The 23343-nt window shown below is 58.1% G+C and overlaps 2 protein-coding genes across 3 annotated transcripts; one reads left to right on the top strand and one right to left on the bottom strand.

Moving 5' to 3' along the window:
• Nucleotides 1–35: 35 nt before the first annotated feature.
• MGAT4B (alpha-1,3-mannosyl-glycoprotein 4-beta-N-acetylglucosaminyltransferase B) lies at nucleotides 36–9704 on the top strand. Its single transcript, XM_045069272.1, has 15 exons — nucleotides 36–266; nucleotides 5310–5495; nucleotides 5586–5726; nucleotides 5810–5943; nucleotides 6355–6401; nucleotides 6709–6822; nucleotides 7006–7081; nucleotides 7196–7310; nucleotides 7619–7749; nucleotides 7866–7973; nucleotides 8071–8264; nucleotides 8677–8755; nucleotides 8839–8926; nucleotides 9024–9136; nucleotides 9222–9704. Exons 1-15 carry the CDS (start codon nucleotides 170–172, stop codon nucleotides 9243–9245), a joined length of 1647 nt encoding a protein of 548 aa, XP_044925207.1. The 5' UTR covers nucleotides 36–169; the 3' UTR covers nucleotides 9246–9704.
• Nucleotides 9705–10673: 969 nt separating this feature from the next.
• LTC4S (leukotriene C4 synthase) lies at nucleotides 10674–22965 on the bottom strand. Of its 2 annotated transcripts, none has more exons than XM_045069276.1 (5): nucleotides 22543–22965; nucleotides 11460–11559; nucleotides 11272–11342; nucleotides 11096–11177; nucleotides 10674–10936 (listed from the first exon to the last, which is right to left on the bottom strand). In XM_045069276.1, the coding sequence occupies exons 1-5, from the start codon at nucleotides 22598–22600 to the stop codon at nucleotides 10783–10785; spliced, it is 465 nt and encodes a 154-aa protein (XP_044925211.1). In that variant the 5' UTR covers nucleotides 22601–22965; the 3' UTR covers nucleotides 10674–10782. The 2 variants fall into 2 exon arrangements, with proteins under 2 accessions (XP_044925211.1, XP_004759067.1); XM_004759010.3 differs by having other exon boundaries at nucleotides 10674–10924; nucleotides 22543–22961.
• Between the last annotated feature and the right edge of the window lie 378 nt (nucleotides 22966–23343).

Genomic DNA, 23343 nt, shown 5'->3' with positions numbered 1-23343 from the left:
CTTGTCCCCGGCGCCGCCCGCCCGCGCCCCCGCCCGGCCCCGGGCCCCCAGCCCCATCCCGCCCCGGGGCCGGGGCCCCCCGATCGCCTCCCGGCCCCACGCGCCCCGGCCCCGGCTCCCCGGGCCATGCGGCCTCGGCCCCGCCGGCGCCCGCCGCGCACCCGAGGAGATGAGGCTCCGCAATGGCACCTTCCTGACGCTGCTGCTCTTCTGCCTGTGCGCCTTCCTCTCGCTCTCCTGGTACGCGGCGCTCAGCGGCCAGAAAGGTGAGCCCCTCCCCCGCCGGGCCCCGCGCTGCGTCCCGCACCTAGGCTCACCTGGGCGCCGGCGGCCGGAGCGGGGTCCGGCCGGCGGCCGCGGGAGGCGGCCGGAAGCCGACGCAGGCGCCCCTTCCCCGCCCGGGCGGCGCGGGAGGACGCCCCTCCCATCCTCGCCCCCACTTGTTTGCTGCGGGAATAGCGAAATCCTCCTCCGGCCTGGGCTGGGCCGCCGGGGCCGAGCGGTCAGCGGGGGCCCGGGGCAGCGCTCCGGATCGCGGGACCGGCCTCGGTGAGTACGGCTGCGCCCGTACTAGGGCTGGTCGCTCCCGCGGGCGACCTGGGGACCTTGGAGTTTCCAGAGAGGGACAGAGACACAAGGTCAGGAGATGGTCGTGGCCAAGTGGCCCCAAGGTATCTTCTCCAGGCACCTGGGCAGGAGCAGGTGCAGTGTCCCTGAGACAGGTGCGAGGGGGCAGCCCGGCTGCACCCTCCACCCCACACCACCTCTCCACCCCAGCGTAAGGTGGGGGGCCGCTCTCTGGGGCCTCCACTGCCCTCCTTCATGAGGTCTGGCCCCAGGATTCCTCGGCGGGGACCTGGGTGCTGGGGGAGAACTCCCATGGCTGCTGGCCCGCCGCTGGCCTGGAGAGTAGCCCGTCGAGCCTCGGCTACCCGTTAACTTTTTTCGTGTGGTCTCATCAGACCTCCACCCCTCCACCTGAAGTTTGGACAGGCTGGCCAGACTACCACCACTCCTCTGAGCTTGGTCTGCACACCTGGGGATGGGGGCAGGGGCAGGCTGCAGCTCTGGCTGAAGTCCCTTGATGTTGGTTGGGACTGGGACGCTGGGGCTGAGGAGGCCCTCACAGGCCTCATTCCCCCTGGCCTGCTGCATAGGAGCCTCCGGGAAAAGCTGCTTCCTTCCTGCCTCCTGGCCTTCCTGCGGGAAGTCTAAGCGCGATGGGCTGGGGCCAGCTGACCCTCTGCCTCCCTCCTACCTCCTGCTTCCCTCTTTTCTCAACCCCATGCTACATGAAGCTGGAGGAGGGACGCCTGAGGGAGGCTCTGGAAACTTCCTGACCCTCCAAGCCCCAACGACCCCCACCTGTCTCTCCTGCCTAACCAGCACCCAGCCTGCTGCGGTCCACTGGCCTGTTTGGGTCAGGGCCTTAAGGCTCCAGGGGCCCTGAAGGGAGATCCCTGGGGCCTGGCACAGGGAGGGCATGGCTGGGGCAGAGTTCTCCAGAAGACTGTAGGTTGGGTGTGTCACCTGGGAGAAGGCACGGATGGGGCAGAGTCCTCTGTAGGTGGGTGTGTCATCAGGAGAAAAGCATGTGAGACCTTTGGGACAGTAGCCACATAAGCAGGGTGGCATGGAGAGCAGGGTGGGCCTGGATCCAATGCGCTGGGACACACCTGTCTGCCCGTGAGTGGGCTGATGAGCCCTTGCACCCCATCCTCAGCCAGGCCGCGGTTCCTGTGCGCCTCCTGCAACAGCCACGTGCCCTCATCCTGAGATCAGGAGTTGCAGTGCAGATGTCCCCCTGCACAACCCCTTCTCTGGGAGCCTGGCTGGCCCAGGGAACTGACCTCCAGGAGCAGCAGAGGGACAGCGGACACCAGAAGCTCCATCCAGGGCCCACCATCTCCAAGGGGGCCATCCAGGAGGCTGGCACTCCAAGCCAAAGACATGTGGGGCTCAGAGGCAGGGGTCCTCACAGAAGCCCAAAAGCATGTGAGGCACGGTGACAGGGTGACCAGGCACTTCTCTGTCAAAGGCTCTTCCTCTTTTAGGGGGCCCGGCAAAGCCAGGTCTTTGGAGGCCTCAAGAAGAGCCTGAATCTGGGCTCTTAGGCAAACCCTTCTACTTTGTACGAGTAGACACCTGCACGTGGGGAGGCCGGGCCTGACCCCAGCTTCTGGCTGCAATAAAGTGAGGGATTTAGGACAGGGCTAGCCCAGGCACAGTACAGAGGGGAAGGGCAGAAGAACCCGGATCAGTAAGAAAGGTAGGCTGAGAGCCAAAGAGGAAGGAGGCAGTAGGAGCAGGTGGCTTCCTGGAAGCTTAGGGCCAAGGGCCAAGAAGGATACCCAGGCCTTGGCCAGCTGGACCCTGCATCCGGGTTTGGGGCCCACTTTCATAACCAGCCTTGACCAGATTTGTGCAATAGCTCCACTAGCACTCAGGCTCTGGCCCTGAGCCAAGCACCTGCTGCAGACCCATCCCCAGGGAGAACAGCAGACCCTGTAGGGCTGGCCTCAGCCCTGCCCAGCATCCCAGCAGCACCCTCCTTGCCCCCTTTGAGGGAGTTTGTGAGGCCTGGAGAGGAGACCACCCCGGGCCCACCTGCACATTAACCCCACCCCTTCACTGGTCCTAACACCTGCCTGTGCCCCTCGGAGTCTGTTTCCCCTTCCCTAAGTACATGCCACATGGCCTGTGCCTGGCTTGGCTCTTAAATCTGTTTCTTCAATCAAGGGGGAACCAGGGGAGGACTGTGGTCCTTGGTCCTCAGGTGACCTGATTACTTTGTCTTTGGGTGGAAGGAGGAGTGGGAAAGGCACCTTTGTGGGGCCCCAGCTGCTGTCCTTCCATAGGGCCAGCTGCACCCGGGCCAGGCCTCCACCCTTCCTCCCTGGGCTAGGAAGGTGTGCAGAGAGAGAAGCCAAAGTGCCCTCAGCCCTAGCTCCCAGGAACTTCTGTCCCTTTGACCCTCCCCTCCCTTGAGCCACCTCCCTAGCCTGTTCACCGTGGCAGTCCAGCCACCCAGCCTGAAAAGGTCGTAGGGGTGCCAGGATGGCTTTGCAGAGCCCCACCACCTAAGGCTCAGCCCAGGGGGACAGAGCTTGAGTTTCCAGCTTTGAGAGGCAAAGACAGTGGACCCAGGGACATCAGGGACGATGGTCCAGTTGGGGACCTTGTAGGCAGGGCAGGAGCAGGGCAGGATGCTGAGGGACAGGGCCTGTGGTGTGGAGGGAAAGAACAGAAGGGTTGGTGTGGGCCTATTGCCTTCTGGTAAACAGAGGAAGTTCAGGACCCGGGGTTGGGGAGGCCCCTAGGAAGGGAGGCCAGGGTAGGGAGCAGGCTGGACCCAGGCCTCGGTGGCCAGGGTGATTCAGGTGCCCACGGCTGCCCATCTGGCTTGTCTGCCCAAGCAGGTGAAGGTGGAACAAAGCTTAGTCTACACAAGAGAGAAGGCCTGGGAGGCCTCCTCCCTCCCCCAACTTCACAGAGCAGCTCTGAACTCCCTCCCAGGCCCTGAGCACTCCAGTCCCCGTTTCCTGTGGGACCGCTGCCCCAGAGGAAGAAGCTCATGGTGCCTGGTGCCACCCCACTCTGAGCAGGGTGGGTGAGTGCTTGATGGGGGTGGTTGGCTCCTGTTCAAGGGGTCAAGTTTCCAGGGTAACCGGGCCACTGAACCCAGCACAGAGCCTCACAGATCTTGTAACCTGACTCTCCCCTCCCTCCTCCTGCAGGGCTGTCCCTGTGGGGCCAGCAGATGAGTCTGGAGTGCCTTAGGGAGGGCCGGCTTGGCTCACCTCCCCAGCCTCCCCCTCCCTCCGCACACCCTCCACCCCCTTCCGCTTCCCCTTGGATTTAGCTCTTAGACCTCTGCCCCTTGCAGTTTAAGGGGGGAGGGGTATCCTGAGATGACAGAAATTTGCCTTGGTCATGACCTTTGGTGCACATTGCTGGGTGGGGTGGCCACTATCCTGGGGCATTCTGGGGGCTGGGACCCCATGAAGAAATCAAGAAACAGAAGAGCTGCCTAAGGTTGAGAGGGGGAGATCTGGAAGGTTTCCTGGACTTGAACACTGGACTTTGAAACTAGGCCTCGAAGGCTTCATGGGTTTTCATTAGACCCAGAAAAGAAAAGGAGCTCCCAGGCAGAAGAGTGCACATGCGAAGACACAAATAGGAGACAAGGAAAAGCCGGTGTAGGGATGACAAATAGAGCAGAAGCGAGCTGAGAACAGTCCTTGAGTGCACAGCCCCACAGGACACGCCTGCACTGGCCACTGGTTGGGGGGGGGGTTGTTGTTTGTCTCATTCTTGCTCACTGGTCCCTGCCAGACCAGTGGGGCCAGGTGCTTGGCATCCTGGGAATCCCTTTCCACTGTCAGCACCCTGGTGGTGCTCCCACCCTGCCTGCACCCATAATGCCCGCAGCTGGGACCCGGCTGTAGGTTGGGTCACAGGTCCTCCTGGGTGAGGGGGACACGTGCTTAGTACAGGTCTCCAGAGAGCCAGGCCCGTGGGCATTCGGAGCTGTGTCCCCTTGCAGCTGCTGACTCACTGAGTGACCCGGGAGTAGTTCCTCAATTTTGTCTATTCCTTGGAGCACAGGGAGGCCCTAACTGCAGCAGCTACCCCGCCGGGCTGGAGGGCGACAGAGAATCCAGAGCTGGTGCTTAGTGCAGAATGAGCACTGGGGCCCATTGCTACTTGGAGTACAGAATGAGAACCCAGGGAGGGCCACTCCCAGAGGGACTTGAGGCTGCCTGTGACCTCCTCTGTGAACACCAGTGGGGAGCAAAGGGCAGAAGCCAAGGGGGGAAAGGGGACAGGCCAGGGAGCTAAGAAGCCTTTTGAAGAAGGGCTGCGTCCTTGTGCCCTGGGGGATACCCTGGGCATCAACCCTCCTGGAAGGACTGGATACTGCAGAAAGAACCAAGAGGGGGTTTGGGAGCCACTGGGTGATAATTCAATCTAAGGACTGCCCCACCTGGGGCTGGAAGTAACCCCGAAGCTCTCCTTCAGTTGTCCCCTCAAAAGTGAAGATAATGGGGGAGGGGGAGAGTACTGATCCTGCCAGGGAGGATTTTTCTCCCCGCAGTGTGTCAGTGTGACCTCAAAGTGACCCTTATGCACACACCACCTGCGCGCGCGCGCACACACACACACGGAGCTGGCATGTGCACAGGCACAAAAACAGATGTAGGTGGACCATCGCACGGATGGCACAAAAATGCGCGCGCGGGCACACTCTCCGGGCAGTAGGTCAGCGCTCGGCTGCCCCCTGGTGACAGCGTGCGAACTCCCCACAGGCGATGTGGTGGACGTGTACCAGCGGGAGTTCCTGGCGCTGCGTGACCGGCTGCATGCGGCTGAGCAGGAGAGCCTCAAGCGCTCCAAGGAGCTCAACCTGGTGCTGGACGAGATCAAGAGGGCCGTATCGGAGAGGCAGGCGCTGCGAGAGGGGGAGGGCAATCGCACCTGGGGCCGCCTAACTGGTGAGCGCGGGAGCGGCGCCCGCGGCGCCCGGGGAGGCGGGACGGATGGCAGGCCGCCTCGTCTGACCCGTCCCTCCCCGACCCGCTCAGAGGATCCACGACTGAAGCCGTGGAACGTCTCCCACAAGCACGTGCTGCACCTGCCCACCGTCTTCCATCACCTGCCTCACCTGCTGGCCAAGGAAAGCAGCCTGCAACCCGCCGTGCGCGTGGGCCAGGGCCGCACCGGAGGTAGGGGCAGGTCCCGGAAGGGGCTGGGCGGTGGGGGGCGGGCCCCACCATCCCGCGGGTACCGACTCCTCGCGCCCCTGCAGTGTCGGTAGTGATGGGCATCCCCAGCGTGCGGCGCGAGGTGCACTCGTACCTGACGGACACGCTGCACTCGCTCATCTCGGAGCTGAGCCCGCAGGAGAAGGAGGACTCGGTCATCGTGGTGCTGATCGCCGAGGCGAGTGGGCTTGGGGGCGGGGTGGGGGGCGGGTGGAGCATTCGGGAAACACAGGGCACGAAATAACAAGGAGGAGAAATGAAAACCGAGCAACATTCTGGAGGAAAACATAGCCAGAGGTTCGATTGTCAGTTTCATTCACAAATTTATGAAAAGTTAAAAAAAAAAAAAAGACCATTTCAGCGCCCCCTGGTGGAGACGCCAGTTACCTAGGCTGCCCCACCCCCAGGGCCCCGTGTACACAGGCCACACCTGTGGCCCCCAGGCCCAGACTTGCTCGGCCCTCAGGATGGGGGGTTCACTCCCTTTGTGCATGGGGTCATCTGAAGCCCGCGCCCTTCCCCCAACCCCTTCTCCCAGGGCATTTGGGGTGGCAGTCAGTCTTAGGGAGGGTACTTGGTCTCCCCACAGACTGACCCACAGTACACCTCGGTGGTGACAGAGAACATCAAAGCCTTGTGAGTACTGACGGACCCATAAAACTGGTGGGGGGGAGGGGCTCTGCAGAGTGTGGGGCAGGCAGGTGCCTACTTCCCCTACATGATCCTGGCTTCTGATGTGGGAAAGGGGGCTACCTCTCTTCTCTGAAAGACAGTGGGTGTATAGAGGTGGCCCAGCCTCCTGGAGCCCCACTGCCTCCTTAGGGTGGGTGTGCTGTTGGGTAATGGCTGCCTGGGGGGCTTGAACAGAGGGTCCAGCTAGCTCAGTGCTGCCTCAACTGCTGTGCCTAGAGACTGCCCACCCACTGGCCTTCCGTTCCCCCAGGTTCCCCACGGAGATCCATTCCGGGCTCCTGGAAGTCATCTCCCCTTCCCCCCACTTCTACCCTGACTTCTCCCGCCTCCGAGAGTCCTTTGGGGACCCCAAGGAGAGAGTCAGGTACGAGAACTCCCCCCTTCCTCGTGCACCCCGACCACCTGCCCACTGGTGCTGAGAACCCGGTCTGTGGGTGCCCAAGTTCCAGGCACTTCCTGGCAGTGCCTCCATTTCTCCATCAGAGAACCCCTGCATGGGGTTGGGGTGGTGGGTCTGAGCTCCTGAGCCCCTGCCCCTGCCCTGCAGGTGGAGGACCAAACAAAACCTTGATTACTGCTTCCTCATGATGTATGCGCAGTCCAAAGGCATCTACTACGTGCAGGTCAGCACTGAGACCCTGTTTTGCCCCTCATCGGCCCTGGCCCCTGGTGGTGAGCCCAGCCCCACCCTAGTGCCCATCCTGAGTTCAGCCCCCCTTCTACCCACCCCTGTGCAGCTGGAGGATGACATTGTCGCCAAGCCCAACTACCTGAGCACCATGAAGAACTTTGCACTCCAGCAGCCTTCAGAGGACTGGATGATCCTGGAGTTTTCCCAGCTGGGCTTCATTGGTGGGCCCCCCGCCCCCGCCCGGCCATGCCACAGACCTGACCAGGACCCCTCAGTCTGGCCGACCTTGGCCTCTCTGTCCTTGACCCTGCAGCCCTGGGACCACAGAACGTCATGCTTGCGAGCTTTGCTAGCCCCAGCTGGCCTGTTTCCCCTCGCCCTCTACCTCAGGATGTCGGGGTTCACCACACCTGTCTATCCCCTCTGTGCCCGCCCCTGCCTGCAGCTGGCCATGGGGCTTGCTGTGGGATCCTTCTTAGTGACCCCCCCACGCCCACCCAGCACCCCTTCCCCCCTTTCCCACCCCCAGGGAAGATGTTCAAGTCGCTGGACCTGAGCCTGATTGTGGAGTTCATCCTCATGTTCTACCGGGACAAGCCCATTGACTGGCTCCTGGACCACATTCTGTGGGTGAAGGTCTGCAACCCCGAGAAGGATGCGGTGAGCAAGGGCAACACCAAGGGCGGGGCGGGGCAGGGGGAGGCATGCAGCCTCCAGCATGGACTGACATAGGAGACAGCCAAGCTGGGCCCTCAGATATCCCTATCCCTCTGCAGAAGCACTGTGACCGGCAGAAGGCCAACCTGCGGATCCGCTTCAAGCCATCCCTCTTCCAGCACGTGGGCACACACTCCTCACTGGCTGGCAAGATCCAGAAACTGAAGGTGGGCTTTGCCACCCTTGGGCCTGGCTGGGGGTGGCAGGGCAAGTCCCCCTCGAGAGGGAGCCCTCTCTAAGTCTGCTGTCCCTCCTCGGCGGCAGGACAAGGACTTTGGGAAGCAGGCACTGAGGAAGGAGCACGTGAACCCACCGGCCGAGGTGAGCACAAGCCTCAAGACATACCAGCACTTCACCCTGGAGAAGGCCTACCTGCGCGAGGATTTCTTCTGGGCCTTCACGCCTGCGGCCGGGGACTTCATCCGCTTCCGCTTCTTCCAGCCGCTGCGCCTTGAGCGGTCAGTGCTGGCACCCATAGGTCCACCCCGGGGGAGGCGAAGGGAGAACACCAGGGGATAGGCCTCACCATGTGCCCCTCTTGGGCCCCTAGCAAATGACTTAACCTCACCTTCCTCAGTGTCCTTATCTGAAGAGGGAGGTTCAGCATGGTAGGTACTAAGAATAAGGCAGTGCCCACAGTAGCTCTGTGACAGTGGCCCATCACCTTCGTCTTGCACAAACCAAAGTCTGCCCCCCAGGTGGTCCCCCGCCTGGCTCAGCGCCCCAGGGCTCACCTGCCACCCTCCTGGGCTAGACCTGGCCTTTTCTGTGCCAGATGGGGGCCAGGGCTGCACCACCACCTCTCCACCTCTCCCCCTCTCCCACCCCTCTCGCACTGCCGCAGCAACTCACAGGCCTGTCTGGCCACAGGTTCTTCTTCCGCAGTGGAAACATCGAGCACCCAGAGGACAAGCTCTTCAACACGTCAGTGGAGGTGCTGCCCTTTGATGTGAGTGTGGCAGGGGAAGGATGTGCTGGAAGCCTGGCCCCTCCCACCTCCACGGGCTTCAGCCCTTTTCTGTTGCCCCCCAGAACCCCCAGTCAGACAAGGAGGCCCTGCAGGAGGGCCGCTCAGCCACCCTCCGGTACCCTCGGAGCCCTGACGGCTACCTCCAGATAGGTGAGTTGGGGGCAGGCAGGCGGAGGCCGGGGTTGGGGGAATGGGGCTGGGCCGAGCCAGGGTCTAGGGCTCGAGGCTCAGCGCTGCCCTCCCTCAGGCTCCTTCTCCAAGGGTGTGGCAGAGGGCGAGGTGGACCCTGCCTTTGGCCCCCTGGAAGCACTGCGCCTCTCCATCCAGACGGACTCCCCAGTGTGGGTCATTCTGAGCGAGGTAAGCCAGGCAGGTCAGGGAGCCAGACCAGGGCTGAGCACCGAGGCCTCCCGCACCTCGCTGACCCTGAGCCCTGCTCTTCTAGATCTTCCTGAAAAAGGCCGACTAAGCCGAGGGCTTCTGAGGGTGCACTCTGGCCAGCCCTGAAGCCCCCTGGGAGACCCGGGATGTTGTCGCTGCTGCCCCGGAGGGCCCGGTGCCGCCGCCGCCCCAAGCCTGAGGGTTTCTGCCCGGCGCCCCGCTCCACAGGCCTGGGATCCCCGCTGGCCCGGAGGCCCCAGGAGCTGGTGCTGCCCCCGCCCGCCCGGCCGCGGGAGGAGGCAGGCGGCCCCCACACTGTGCCTGAGGCCGGCCCGTGCCGCCCGGAACCGTTAGCATCCCCGGCCGGCTCGAGCCAGGCCGTTTTAGAAGAGCTTTTTCCTGGGCGCCCGCTGTCTCCGGCGCGAACACTGGAATGCATATACTACTTTATGTGCTGTGTTTTTTATTCTTGGATACATTTGATTTTTTCACGTAAGTCCACATATACTTCTATAAGAGCGTGACTTGTAATAAAGGGTTAATGAAGCGCGTGTCTCCTGTGTGAGTGCAGGTTCCCAGAGCTCCAGCCGGTGGCGGGAGGCCGGGCGCGGCCACCTCGGCCCGCCGCGCCGCGCAGCTCCGCACGACCTCAGCCGCACTTCCCCGAGGGCCCGGGCCTGGGGAGCGGTGACTCGAGGGTGGAGGCGGTGCGGAATCCCGGGCCGGGAGCCCAAAGCCGCCTCCGCTTCCGGACGACTGCCCCCGCCCCCAGCCAAGCACGTCCCCTAACACCCATCGTCCCGCCGCCAACTGCCTGTTCCTCTCAAACGCGAGGCATCCCGGATCTCCCACTTCGTGAGTCCCAGCCCTGCTCTAGTCTTCAGTCCCCAAGGCCCGGCTCATCCCGCCACGCTCCCCACCCCCCCGGATCTGACATATTTTAGGGTCTCCCGCCCACGTTGGGGCCTGTGCACGCGCGGCTGCCCAGCCTGGAAAGCTCCTCTCTTCTGCAGACTGGGCTAAAAAATCTCCTCTTTAGGGACGCTGTCCGGCCAGCAGGCCTTGTCCAGGTTTGGTCACCCAAGGCACCCGGGCGCCCCTCCCCCGCCCCCCAGAGCGCCTGTCACAGCTACGTTGCCTGCACTGGTCGTCGCCCCCACGGCTGCGCGCCAGGGTGTCTGAACATCTACACCGTGCTGGACGCCAGGCACCAAGTGCTGACCGGAAAATGTCCCTGGTGTCAGCTGTGAAAGCCAGGGGACGAGGAAGAGGGCGGTAGGGGGACAGTGAAGAGGCAGCAGGCCTTAGAGGAGGGGACAGGCGAGGAAAGCGTAGAACGCAGGGAAGAGGAGCCGTGGGGTGAACCCTGGCGAAAAGGGCTGCCCCAGGGCCAAAGAGGGCCCTGTCCTTCCGCAGCACCCCACCCTCCGGGAAGCCCACCGGCCGCCGCGGCTCGGGGCTGGGCTCCACGGCACGCGGCGCGCGAACCCCTCCGACCCAGATAATGCGTCCGTGGTCCAGCCATCGACACTTTAATTGGAGACAGAGATGGAGCGAGCACCCCTCCCATGTCCTCCCGGAAGCTCCGGCCCTTCTCCGGTTCCGCTGACCAGGCGTCCTCCATCTCAGGCCCTGGGCAGCAGCTTCCCGAGCCGTCCCAGAAGCGCGGTCTGCAGCGCGCGGGGGAGAAAGTGGACGAGCAGGCCGAGCGCTGCGAGCGCCAGGAGCAGCCAGAGCGCGCGCGCGCTCGCGTACAATGGAGTCAACCTGCGGGCGGGGCTCAGCGGGGGTGGGAGGGGCTCAGCGGGGGCGGGGCGCCTGCGGCCCCGCCCCCTGCCAGGCCATCAGGCCCCTCCCACAAGCCCCCCGACCCGCCCCGTCCGGTCCCGGCTTTCTCGGCCCCTGGCGCCCTCCCACGATCCCCGCCCGGGTCCTCACCTTTGCTGCGCCGAGCGCGCGTAGCCCTGAAAGTAGCGGAGGCGTGCGAAAAGGTAGACCAAGCCGCATAGGGCCGCCGTACCTGGGGGAGGGAGGGCGGGGCAAGGTGAGCCGACGGGCGCGGGACCCGGGGCTGCGGGACAGACGGGGCGGGCGCGCCTGTCCCGAGCGCAGACCTTCGTGAAAGAAGATGCCGGCGACCCAGAGCGTGGCCAGGAACAGCGGGAAGTACTCGCTGCAATTCACCCTGCGGTGGGGGCGGGTGGCATGAGGGCGCCGACGGAGGCGTGGGGCGGGGAGCTCGGACCCTGCGGGCGCCCGGGATCGCTCACTTCCGGCCCCGCGCCCTCCCGCCAAATCTCACTGGGCTCGGTAGACGCGTTCGAACTCCGGCGGCCCGGTGGTGAGCGGCGGAGACACGCGGAAGGCTCTGCGCGCGGAGATCACCTGCAGGGAGAAATAGACTGGGGGCGAGAAGGGGCGGGAGTCAGGTCTCCCTGCCCGGAGGCCCGCACCCTCTGTCCGTTCCCACCTTTTCTCCGCCCTCTCCACGCCGACCTTGTCACGACTCCCCTTTAAAGCTCTCCTGGAAAATAAAGGCCAGCCAAGGGGCTCTCTCGCCCCCACCCCTTGTTTCTGGGCCCGCCCTGTATCTAAGATGCTCAAGAGGGAGGGCAGTGTGAGGGCCTGGGATGCCAAGAGGCCCTGTCCCCCCACCCTCACCCCACCTCCCCAGACACATCTGTACCGGGGAGGGACCGGAAGCCCAGGACTTGGCTCCTGAATCCTTTGACTTGCAAAACACAGGCAAATGTCTAGCTCCTACTCTTTATAGACACAGACCTTGACCTTGGGGGTCCCTGAAGAGGGCACACAACTGGGGCTTGAGGGCAGAGGTGGCTCATTCTTCCAGGTACAGGAGAGGATACACTCTGCGGTCTACAGTTTCTGGCCCCCACCTACAGGGCCCACTAGGCGGGGAGGATCTCTTGACCCTACATCAGGCCAGGCTCCTGCCTTAGTTTCTCTGTTCAGGTGTTCTGGACCCCAACCTAAATCTGACAGATATTCCCTCCCAATGAAAGACCCGCGGATCCCCTTACCCAAGAATCCAACACTGCCACTGGATGCAAACAGCAAGAGGTTTATTGTCACGCAGGTACCGGCGGGTGGTCGGCAGCTCCAGCTAACCGAGCACCCCGACCGGAGTGAAGCAGGGTCTTTTATAGGAAAGTACAAACAAGTTTTGGGTGGGGTGCAAGGGATTGGTGGACAGTTTGAACTTTTGAAAAAGGCATACTTGGAGTTTGCGGGTTGGCTCCAGGGACCCCGCGCGCGCGAAGAGAGCGGCGGGGAGGGGGAGACAAAAAGGGGAAGTTAGACCTTACTACTCAGCAGAAAGACATCCTGTCTACGTGACTATGTGGCCCCCTGCCTACATGACCATGCCCCTGCTATTAGGAGAGGGTGTCTTGCTCAAACAGGAGTCAAGTGTCATGCCCTAAAAGCCAAGCAGTTACAGAAAGGCAAAAGAGCAGTTACATTGAATTCAACCCTGGGGGAAGGGAGGAGTGTCATCATGGCGTCTCTATTATTTCTATAAGCCACGCGGCTAGAGAAAGGTGAGAGAGCGATTCACACAATTAATAACCTAACCTAATTTCATACCTAATAGCCAGCGGTTTACAGAAAAGCAAACAAGCAGTTAGTTATCCTATCTATCTACTAGGGGAGGGGTTTGTCTAGGAGAGGGGTCTTTCATTCCCCCCTTTTTCTTTATCATGGATAGAATCTTATATCCATTCGTCTTGTTCCTGCTCTAGGCTTGTCCGGGACTCTGACCGTTTTGAAAGTTGATATTGTTGTGTCAGTACCATGGTCTGAACTATGGAGAAGCGGTCTTTAGTGAATTGGACAAGCTTGTTTATGATGCAGGGGCCAAATAACAGAGTCAGTGATAAGATGATAAGGGGCCCCATTAGGGTGGATATTAAGGTTGTAAACCAAGGGGAACGGGTGAACCAGTTTTCAAACCAGCCCTGCTGGGATTCAAAATCTTTTTTTCTCTGGGCTAATCTTTCTCTTAGCTTGTCCATTGTTTCTCTGACCACCCCGGTATGGTCGGCATAGAAACAGCATTCTTCTTTTAAGGCTGCACATAATCCTCCTTCTTTCAAAAATAGAAGGTCTAGTCCTCTCCTGTTCTGTAGTACAACCTCCGATAAGGAAGTCAAGGATTTTTCCAAAGCTGTGATTGATTTTTCTATGGCTTCTAAATCATCATTCATAGCAACCTGTAGCTGCATGAGTCGATTACCTTGAATTAAGGCGGAAGTCCCTGTTCCAATGCCTGTTGCCATTCCCCCGATGCCCAATAGCAAGGCTATAGTCATGGATATAGGCTCCCTCCGGTATCGAAACATTTGCCCCTGCTCAAAGAAGTCAAGGACAAAACCTGAACTGTGGTACGTTACCCTGGGCCAGAGTTGAACTAATATGCAATAATCTGTGATGATATTTAAGGTTTGGGCAGCAATACAAGGGGTCAAGCCGGAGCTACAAGCCCAATATGTCCCATTGGGAGCTGCCAAATAATAGCTACCGGGGTGGATCTTTGAAATGGTGGTGTTACATAGCGCCTGATGTGAGCTGGGTACGGGGCCTATGCATAGTCCCTGACCAGATACTTCAGGAAGGGTGAGTCTATGCCCCTGTGAATTGCAGGCCCTTGGGGGACTTGTGTGGTTGGTATAGTTAGCGTTAATGGCTATCCCTTCATAGTAGGGGGGGTTTGAAACCAAACAGAGCCAACAATCTTCTGTAAAATCAGGGTTAGAATAATTGAGGGCCGTATAGACTCCTTGGATTAAATTATAGAGTCGGTCCCCCGTTCCGACTGATAGGGCCTCTGATTCAGGGGACGTCTGTACAGAGCTTTGGCTGGCCGAAGGCTTTGGGGGGCTAACTGTGAGAGGGCGTCTGGTAGGCTGGTGGGGTCTGGCAGGCACGGGGGGTTTAGAGTCTGGTAAAACTAAATTAGGTCCTACGGGGCGTATCTGGGGGTCTTCTATTTTTAATTTTATTTTAAAAACAACGCCTCTATCCTTACCAGATAGAACCCAGCGTAGACCCCAGGTACGTCCAGAGGTCCAATCTAAAAATCGTCTTCCTGAGGGGGTAAATGTTATGTTTAAAGGGAGTGATAGTCCTGCACTCATTGGTCCCCCAGTGTCACTACTGGGGCATATAGAGGCAAAGGCTGTATTAGATTTGCCTCGCTGCCATGTTTTTTTTGAACCCTCGTTTTACAGTTATGAGATCCCAGGATGAGGTAGGGTTCCAATAAGCGTCCCCAGTAGTTTCACAACCCCATGCAGCACAAAAATATTCTAAATATCCTCCACATTTGTAGGCTTGGGCACGACTCCTGCCATCTTTAGGGCAGACATAAAAATCATGGTGGGCTAATTCGCAACGGGCATTCGGACAAGCACACCCAAAGTCACGCATCTTCGGACAGCGTGAATTGTTGACATTTAACTCGTTGGGACTTTTATCTGGGATGTCCCAAGTTTCAAGGCCTGCTGCCAACTGGCAGAAGTCAGGAGTAAGATTAGGCCACCAGTTATTGGGTGCGTGTAGGCCCGTTTTAGACCAGACAACTTCTCCCGTCTGTGACCAAACCTGCCAGGTTAATTGTTTGGGGACATGTGGACTATGGTCCCCAAAGGGGAGGAAGGAGTGAACAAGGAGAAGGATTAGCGACGCATGAGTCTTATCTTTAGTGGATTTGGGGAGCGTTGGATGGTCCATTCTGAGTCCCGAAAGGGTTCAGTCTGCTCCTCCGGGCGCGCGGCTTTCACGTGGGAGGCGTGGATCCAGGCTGCAATCCCATCAACCTTCAGTGCCGTGGGTGTCGTCAGGAGCACGGTGTGGGGTCCCTTCCAGCGGGGCTCAAGGTTTGTGGCTCGATGTCTGCGAACCCAGACGGAGTCTCCTATTTTATAGGGATGTGGCTTTAGCGGGATGTCGAGTTTTTCTTCATAGGCGGCTGCCAGGGGTTTCCAGACTTCCTGCTGCACCAACTGCAGAGCTTGCAGGTGGGCCTGTATAGAGGGGGAGGGGGCATGAGCGGAGATATCGGGGGCAAAGAATGTGACAGCGGGGGGTGGAGCACCATAAAGAATCTCAAAGGGAGTCAGGCCATGAGGCCCTGGGGTGTTCCTAGCCCGATAGAGCACTAGAGGTAGGAGCGATACCCAATCTTTAGAGCCAGTTTCAAGCAGTAATTTGGTCAAAACCTCCTTGATGGTTCTATTCATTCTCTCTACCTGCCCTGAACTCTGGGGTCTATAAGCACAATGTAGTTTCCAATCAATCCCCAGTAGCTTGGCCACCGACTGACTTACCTGGGAGACAAAGGCAGGCCCGTTGTCAGACCCTAACACCTCAGGCATACCATACCTTGGGAAGATTTCTTCTAATAGCTTCTTAGCAACCATGGTAGCTGTCTCCTTTTTGGTAGGAAAAGCTTCCGCCCATCCTGAAAAGGTATCTAGAAATACTAAGAGATACTTATATCCATACATGCCGGGTTTAATCTCGGTAAAGTCAACTTCCCAGTGTGTGCCAGGTCGCCGTCCGCGTGCCCGAACACCTGGTCCAATAACAGTCTTTCCAGGGTTGACTTGAGCGCAGGCTCTACAATTAGCAGCTGCTTGATGAAGAAGAAAAAATTTGTTTGGGGAAATAGTTTTCTAAGTTGGCCCTTTCCATGAGGGCCTTCATTTTGCTTGCACTCAGGTGGGTTAGCCGATGTAGGTGAGTTATTAACTCCTTTGCCATTTTTATGGGCATTACGGCTTTCCCTTTATATTCCCATTGATTGAGGGCTGGATTGTAGTCAGCTCCCAGTTTTTGTACATAGTCCAAATCGGCCTCCTCATAATTCCAAGTGGTGGCATCATCTATGTCTTCTGTCTCAGTGAGTATTGTGACAGTTAGCAATTGGGGTCCCAGGGCTGCCTGTTTAGCCATCGTATCGGCCAGGCGGTTTCCCCTTGCCTCAGGGGTCTCCCCTCTCTGGTGGCCAGGGCAGTGCATTATGCTCAGCTTTTTGGGAAGGAATAAGGCTTTTAATAAGGCTAATATCTCGGCTTTATTTTTTATTTCTTTTCCATCCGAGGTGAGTAGTCCCCTTCTTCTATAGATCTCTCCATGGACATGGGCAGTGGCAAAAGCATACCTGCTGTCGGTATAGACATTAAGGCTCTTACCTTCTGCCAGTTGGAGGGCCTGGGTCAAAGCTATCAGCTCTGCCCGTTGTGCTGATGTACCTTCTGGTAGCGCGCTGGCCCATATAAGCTGAGAGTCAGTCGTGATGGCCGCCCCTGCTCGTCGCTTTCCATCTTGTAGATAGCTGCTGCCATCTGTGTACCAGGTCAGGTCTGCATCCTTGATAGGTTGATCAGTCAGGTCGGGCCTTGTCCCTTGAGTCTCAGCAAGGATCTGGTGACAGTCATGTAATGGTGGTGTCTCTCCCGGAGTGGGCAGCAAGGTTGCAGGGTTAAGGGTCACTACAGGCCCAAACTGGATTCTGTCCGTGTCCAGGAGGAGGGACTGGTAATGGGTCAGGCGGGCGTTTGACAGCCAGCGGTCCGGTGGTTGTCTGATTAAAGACTCCACTGTATGTGGGGCTAGTATGGTTAGGGGCTGCCCCAGTGTCAGTTTGGTGGCGTCTTTGATAAGGACTGCAATTGCCGCAATCATCTTTAGGCATGGTGGCCAGCCAGCCGCCACGGGGTCTAATTTCTTAGAGAGGTAGGCAACGGGGCGTCTCCAAGGCCCGAGTCTTTGGGTCAAGACCCCTTTAGCGAAGCCTTGTTTTTCATCCACAAAGAGGTCAAAGGGCTTAGTAATGTCTGGCAGGCCCAATGCTGGAGATTTAAGGAGCGCTCGTTTGATATGATCGAACGCCTGTTGCTGTTGTTCAGTCCAAACAAAAGGAGTATCTTGTTTAGTCAATGGATATAAGGGGGCCGCTATCTCTGCGAATCCCGGGATCCATAGTCTACAAAAGCCCGCTGTTCCTAGGAACTCCCGCAATTGCCTTTGGTTTTGAGGCGCAGGAATGTTAGAAATGGTTTCCTTCCTTGCAGCCGTTAGCCACCGTTGTCCATCATATAGTTCATAGCCCAGGTAGGTGACCCTAACCTGGCAAATCTGGGCCTTCTTGGCAGATGCCCTATACCCCAATTGGCCTAGGGTCATTAAGAGATCCCCAGTACCTGTTCGGCAGTCTTCCTCGTTGGCAGCTGCCAGCAGGATGTCATCAACGTATTGGAGCAGGATCAGGGAGGGGTGCCTTACCCGAAAGTCGGCCAAGTCCTGGTGAAGAGCCTCGTCGAACAGCGTTGGGCTGTTCTTGAACCCTTGCGGTAACCGAGTCCAGGTCAACTGACCTGAGATACCCAAGTTAGGGTCTTTCCATTCAAAGGCAAAGAGAGGCTGGCTCTGTGGACTCAGTCTTAAACAGAAGAAAGCATCCTTGAGGTCCAAGACGGTGTACCAGGAATGGGTTGGAGGCAGGGTGCTGAGTAAGTTATAAGGGTTGGGCACCGTAGGGTGGATATCTTCTACCCTCTTATTGACCTCCCTGAGGTCCTGAACTGGCCGGTAATCATTGGTGCCGGGTTTCTTGACGGGCAACAGAGGGGTGTTCCAAGGAGACCGGCATGGGGTCAAAATACCCTGGTCTAACAGCCGCCGTATGTGCGGCTTGATGCCCTGATGGGCCTCGTTGGACATGGGGTACTGTTTAACATTGACAGGAATGGCGGTTGCTTTTAGCTGTATGTGAATGGGGGGCTGCTGGATAGCTAATCCCATTCCTCCTGTTTCTGCCCAGGCATCCGGGTAAGATGTGAGCCAGGACTTTATGTCCCTCTGAGGTTGAGAGGGCTTCTCGTGCAGTCTATATTCTTCTTCCAATTGTAGGGTGAGGACATGTAGAGGAGTCCCATTAGGGCCGGTTACGGTGGCCCCTTGTGGTTCAAAATGGATCTGGGCTTTGAGTTTGGTTAATAAGTCTCTACCCAGAAGTGGGTATGGGCAGTCGGGGACATGAAGAAATGAATGAGAAACTTTACCTGAGGCCAGGTGTACTTTCCTGTTCGTAGTCCAGCGATATTGCTTTCCTCCAGTGGCTCCTTGAACCCAGGCCATCCGGTTGCTGAGTGGCCCCGGGTTCTTGGTCAAAACGGAGTGTTGAGCTCCTGTATCTACTAAGAAGGTGATTGGTTGCCCCCCAACGGTTAGGGTTACCCGGGGTTCAGGGGGGGGCTCCTGACCCTGACACCCCTAATCTTCATCCAAGGCCATAAGTTTTGTGACTTGCTTAGCGTTCCTCCTAGGATTTTTCGGACAGTTTTTGGCCCAATGTCCTCTCTCCTTGCAATAGGCACATTGGTCCCGTTCTATCCGGAGTCTCCTTGTGTCTCCCTCCCTCTCTGACTTCCCTATCTCTAAGCCCTGACTGCCTTGCACTACGGCGGCCAAGATTTTACTAAGTTCCTTGTTTCGTTTACGCTCTCGCTTTTCTTCCTTTTCCTCAGCTTCCTTCTTTAGTTTTTCCTCTTTTTCCTCCTGCAACTTCCTAAGTCGTTCCTCTTTTTCTTCCTGAGTTTCTCTTTTATTAAAAATCTTTTCTGCCTCCTTTAATAAATCCTGCAAGGAGAAATCTTGGAGGTTCTCCAAACGCTGTAACTTGTTCCTGATATCTGGAGCCGACTGCCAGATGAATGTCATGGAGACATTTCCTCTCTGTTCGTCGCTATCTGGGTCAAAAGGCGTATACCTACGATAAGCTTCCTTAAGCCTTTCAAGGAAGGCGGTTGGAGATTCCTCCTTTCCTTGAGTTACCTGTCTTACCTGGGCCAAATTAGTGGGGCGTCGCCCAGCATTATGGAGGCCTGCTATGAGTAACTGGCGGTAAAGACGTAGGTGGGTCCTACCTGCAGGTGTGTTGAAGTCCCAGTCAGGGCGAGTCAGAGGGAAGGCTTCGTCGATCACGTTAGGAAGTTGTGTGGGCCTCCCGTCATCCCCCGGGACATTCTTTCTGGCCTCTAAAAAGACCTTTTGTCTCTCCTCTGTAGTGAGAAGAGCCTGCAAGAGCTGCTGGCAATCGTCCCAAGTAGGCTGATGTGTAACTAAGATAGATTCAATTAAAGCGGTTAGGGCCACAGGATCCTGTGAGAAGGAGGGGTTATGAGACTTCCAATTATATAAGTCAGATGCAGAGAAGGGCCAATATTGGAGGCTCCCTGGTTCCCCTCCTTGGCGCAAGGGAAGGAGCCTAGAAGTCTCCCCTTGCTCTGGTTTCTGCTGCCGGCCTCTAACTCTGCTAGCGATTGGAGATGTATGATCTGATTCCCCCATGGGGTTGGATGCCGGCCTAGGAGGATGATAAGGTGGAGGGTCCTCGGTTAGGAGGTCTATTAAAGGGGATTCCTCAGGAGGGAGGACCTGCCTAGAGCGTCGCAAAGAGGAATCGTTGTTGGACGAGGGAGGGTCAGTAGGGACTACAGGATATAGGTAGGAAGAGGTGGGGGGATTTCGAGGAATCGGTAGGAGTCGGTGTGGGGTGGGGAGCCGGCGCCGGTGGAGCAGAGGGAACTGGGTGAGAGGTAGGGTTTGAGGGAGGGGGGAGAGCAGCAGGGGAGAGCTAGAAGGGACAAAAGGAGAGACCCACGCAGGGGGCTCTTTGACTAGACTCTCCCATATTAAAATGTAAGATACTTGATCTGGATGGCCTTGAGGTCCTTGATCGCAGATCCGCTCCTTGACCTGCAAGATAATATTGATGTTAAAGGTTCCTTCTGCAGACCATCCGACCTTGAAGGTGGGCCATTCGGAAGTGCAGAGAGTATGCCATTTACTCCTTTTTGATCTCTACGGATAAGTTGTTAGCTCGGGCCGGGGAACGAACATCTTTCCAGTGGCCTAGAGCAAGGCTCAGAGGGGTTGTGACAGTCTGTCCCATTTTAGACTCAAGGAAAACACCAAGGACAATGAACAGCACGCACAAGACAATCAACAAAAAGGTCGCTGCGCGGTTTCGGTAGGCTACCGAAAGCAAGATTTCCACCGGCTCAGAGGAGCCTCGAGATCTCCCCACGATGGACAAGTTCCGTCCAGGGCCGAGGGGATCCTCTGGAACGGACAAACAGATATATCCCTCGGACAAATGAGGGGCTCCAAAAAATCGGGCCCCTCGACACCCTGGAGCGTCCCCCAGGGTTGGCAGGGGAGAAGTCCGAGCTCGTCAGCTCCTTCTCAAACTGCCTACAAATACAATCCAACAACGTACGCTGTTGTACAAACACTATATTGCTACCTGCAGTATAGGTCAAACAGAGGCCTCACAAGACTAGAGACAAACAAGAACACGGGAGCACGAGACAGGAGGCAAGGGTAGTGTTTCCCTTCCCGGTACGATGTTGCCGACAAGGGGAGGGGGATCTTTCAGGCGCTGTCCTGCTCGCGTCCCTCGCGGGAGCTTAGGAACGTCTTGGCTAAGGTCTATCCGTATAAGCCCCGGACCAGGCTACTCCAAGGAGTAGATGACCGTTATGCCGTATGACGTTCCGCGAGAATCAGGGTGCAGCCCACTCAGACTCCGTAGCCGAAGCCGTGGAGCCGCACGAACACATTCATACAATCAGGCACTCTTCAGATTCACACGGGTTAGACACCCTCCCAGAATATACCGACAGGAAACAAAAACACAAAAAACACACAGTTCTAAATGCTGGCCAGCTTACCTCCCGGTGGGAGTCAGTTGGATCCGTGGGCAGGAGTCCGATGATCTCGCTGGGGCCTCCAAATGAAAGACCCGCGGATCCCCTTACCCAAGAATCCAACACTGCCACTGGATGCAAACAGCAAGAGGTTTATTGTCACGCAGGTACCGGCGGGTGGTCGGCAGCTCCAGCTAACCGAGCACCCCGACCGGAGTGAAGCAGGGTCTTTTATAGGAAAGTACAAACAAGTTTTGGGTGGGGTGCAAGGGATTGGTGGACAGTTTGAACTTTTGAAAAAGGCATACTTGGAGTTTGCGGGTTGGCTCCAGGGACCCCGCGCGCGCGAAGAGAGCGGCGGGGAGGGGGAGACAAAAAGGGGAAGTTAGACCTTACTACTCAGCAGAAAGACATCCTGTCTACGTGACTATGTGGCCCCCTGCCTACATGACCATGCCCCTGCTATTAGGAGAGGGTGTCTTGCTCAAACAGGAGTCAAGTGTCATGCCCTAAAAGCCAAGCAGTTACAGAAAGGCAAAAGAGCAGTTACATTGAATTCAACCCTGGGGGAAGGGAGGAGTGTCATCATGGCGTCTCTATTATTTCTATAAGCCACGCGGCTAGAGAAAGGTGAGAGAGCGATTCACACAATTAATAACCTAACCTAATTTCATACCTAATAGCCAGCGGTTTACAGAAAAGCAAACAAGCAGTTAGTTATCCTATCTATCTACTAGGGGAGGGGTTTGTCTAGGAGAGGGGTCTTTCACCCTCACCCCAGGTGGTTGCTGCTGGGACACTTCTAGTCCCACCTGGACCTCCTGGGGCTCTGTCTCCCTCCATTTCAGCATGGGTGGCTGTGGAGGGTCAGCTGGCCCCAGAGGATCTGCATGCACAGGGGCCCCCACCGCACACACAGCCCTGGTGCTGGTTGTCCCCAGCTGTCTTCCAGCAACTCCTGTGGCCTTGGTGCCATATACCTTCCAAGGTGCCCTGTGGGTGCCGAGGGCATGCGTACCATCAGTGTAGGACCTGGAGGAGGCCCGGTGGCTGCATGAGGAGGGCTAAGAGACAAGCTTGCTCATGAAGCAGATCGATTCAGCCCCCCAGCAGGGCCCCTGCTCAGGCTATGCCTTGTCCTAGCCCCTACAGCGTAGGGTCACGGTGTCCCAAGTGGCAAGGATGCCTAGCTTGGGAATGTGTCCTCTAGGGCTAGCCTAAAAGGCCAACACAGAGGCCACTTTGGGGACTCAGGGAGCAGGTTCCAACCCTGTCCAGCTCTATGCGGATCCCAGCATAGAGAGGATGCCTTTGAAGGCAGAGCTGGGTTCTCCTGGGAACCCCAGCAAGAGGACAGTGGGAGAGGAAAAGGGTGGGAGAGGACAAGGGCAGGATCCGTTTGAGCAGGGCTGCACCAGGCCCACGGCTGCCCCTCTTCGAGACCCACAGCCAGAACCATGCAAGCTTCTCAGTCTTCAACTGAGGCCAGAAGAGATGGGGCCCCAGGACTCTGGGCGTTCCAGACTTTGCCTCTGCCCCTACCATCCCCCCCCTCCCGGGCCCTCCAGCCCCTCCCCAGGGTCTGGAGGGCAGAAGGCAGGCTGCAGGAGTCCAGAGCCCGTCCACCTTCCCAAACAGGAGCCATCTCACCTTGCAGCAGGACTCCCAGGAGGGTGACAGTGGCCAGAAGAGCCACCTCGTCCTGCATGGTGCTGGCAGCTCTACGGGCCCAGGCTGGTGTGTGAAGAGAGTCACTGCAGAGCACTTCTCAGGCCCCAGTCTGCGGGCTCTCTCAAGAGGCTGGCCAGGAAAGGAAGACTGGCCCTTCTCCCCGCCCCTTCTCAGGGGAGGGGGCCTGAGGGAGGGCGTGAAAGCCCACAGCCAGTGAAAGGGCAGAAGCCTGAGCAGGCGGAAACCAGGGCCAGACGGAGCCCAGGGAAGGATGGAGCAGCGGCCTGGGGGCAGCCTGGCCACTTCCTGCCAATCATTGTTTTGTTTTGTTTTGTTTAAGATTTTACTTATTTATTTGAGAGAGGGAGAGCAGAAGGAGAGAGACAAGTGGACTCCACACTGAGCGCGGAGCCCTATGTGGGGCTCAATCCCATGATCATGACCTGAGCCAAAACCAAGAGTCAGAGGCTTAATGGACTGAGGCCCCACCAGGCGCCCCTTCCCGGTCATTCTTGCCTCTTCTGTGCCTAGCGTTGTGCTGGCAGAGCCCCAGGCATCTGCCCGAGCCTCCTACAGCCTTGCGTGGGCCTGGCTCCCTTGTCCACGCAGCATCCTCCAGGACCTGCACCTGCAGCAGTCTCCGTTGGCTCTCCGGACCTCCCCTTGTCCTGAGTCTGGTCCCAGGAAACCAGAAGGTCCTCCCCAATGTCCCCCTCCCCCGCCAACTCCCTCCTTTGGCTATCACTTTTCACTGACCATCAAGTCCTTCTCATTCTCAAA

This window comes from Mustela putorius, unplaced genomic scaffold (assembly GCF_011764305.1).
Source record: "Mustela putorius furo isolate JIRA1106 unplaced genomic scaffold, ASM1176430v1.1 tig00003923_pilon_pilon_pilon, whole genome shotgun sequence".
NCBI lineage: Eukaryota > Metazoa > Chordata > Mammalia > Carnivora > Mustelidae > Mustela > Mustela putorius.
Note: the sequence above shows the minus strand (reverse complement) of the source record. Positions and strands in the feature narration are given on the sequence as shown.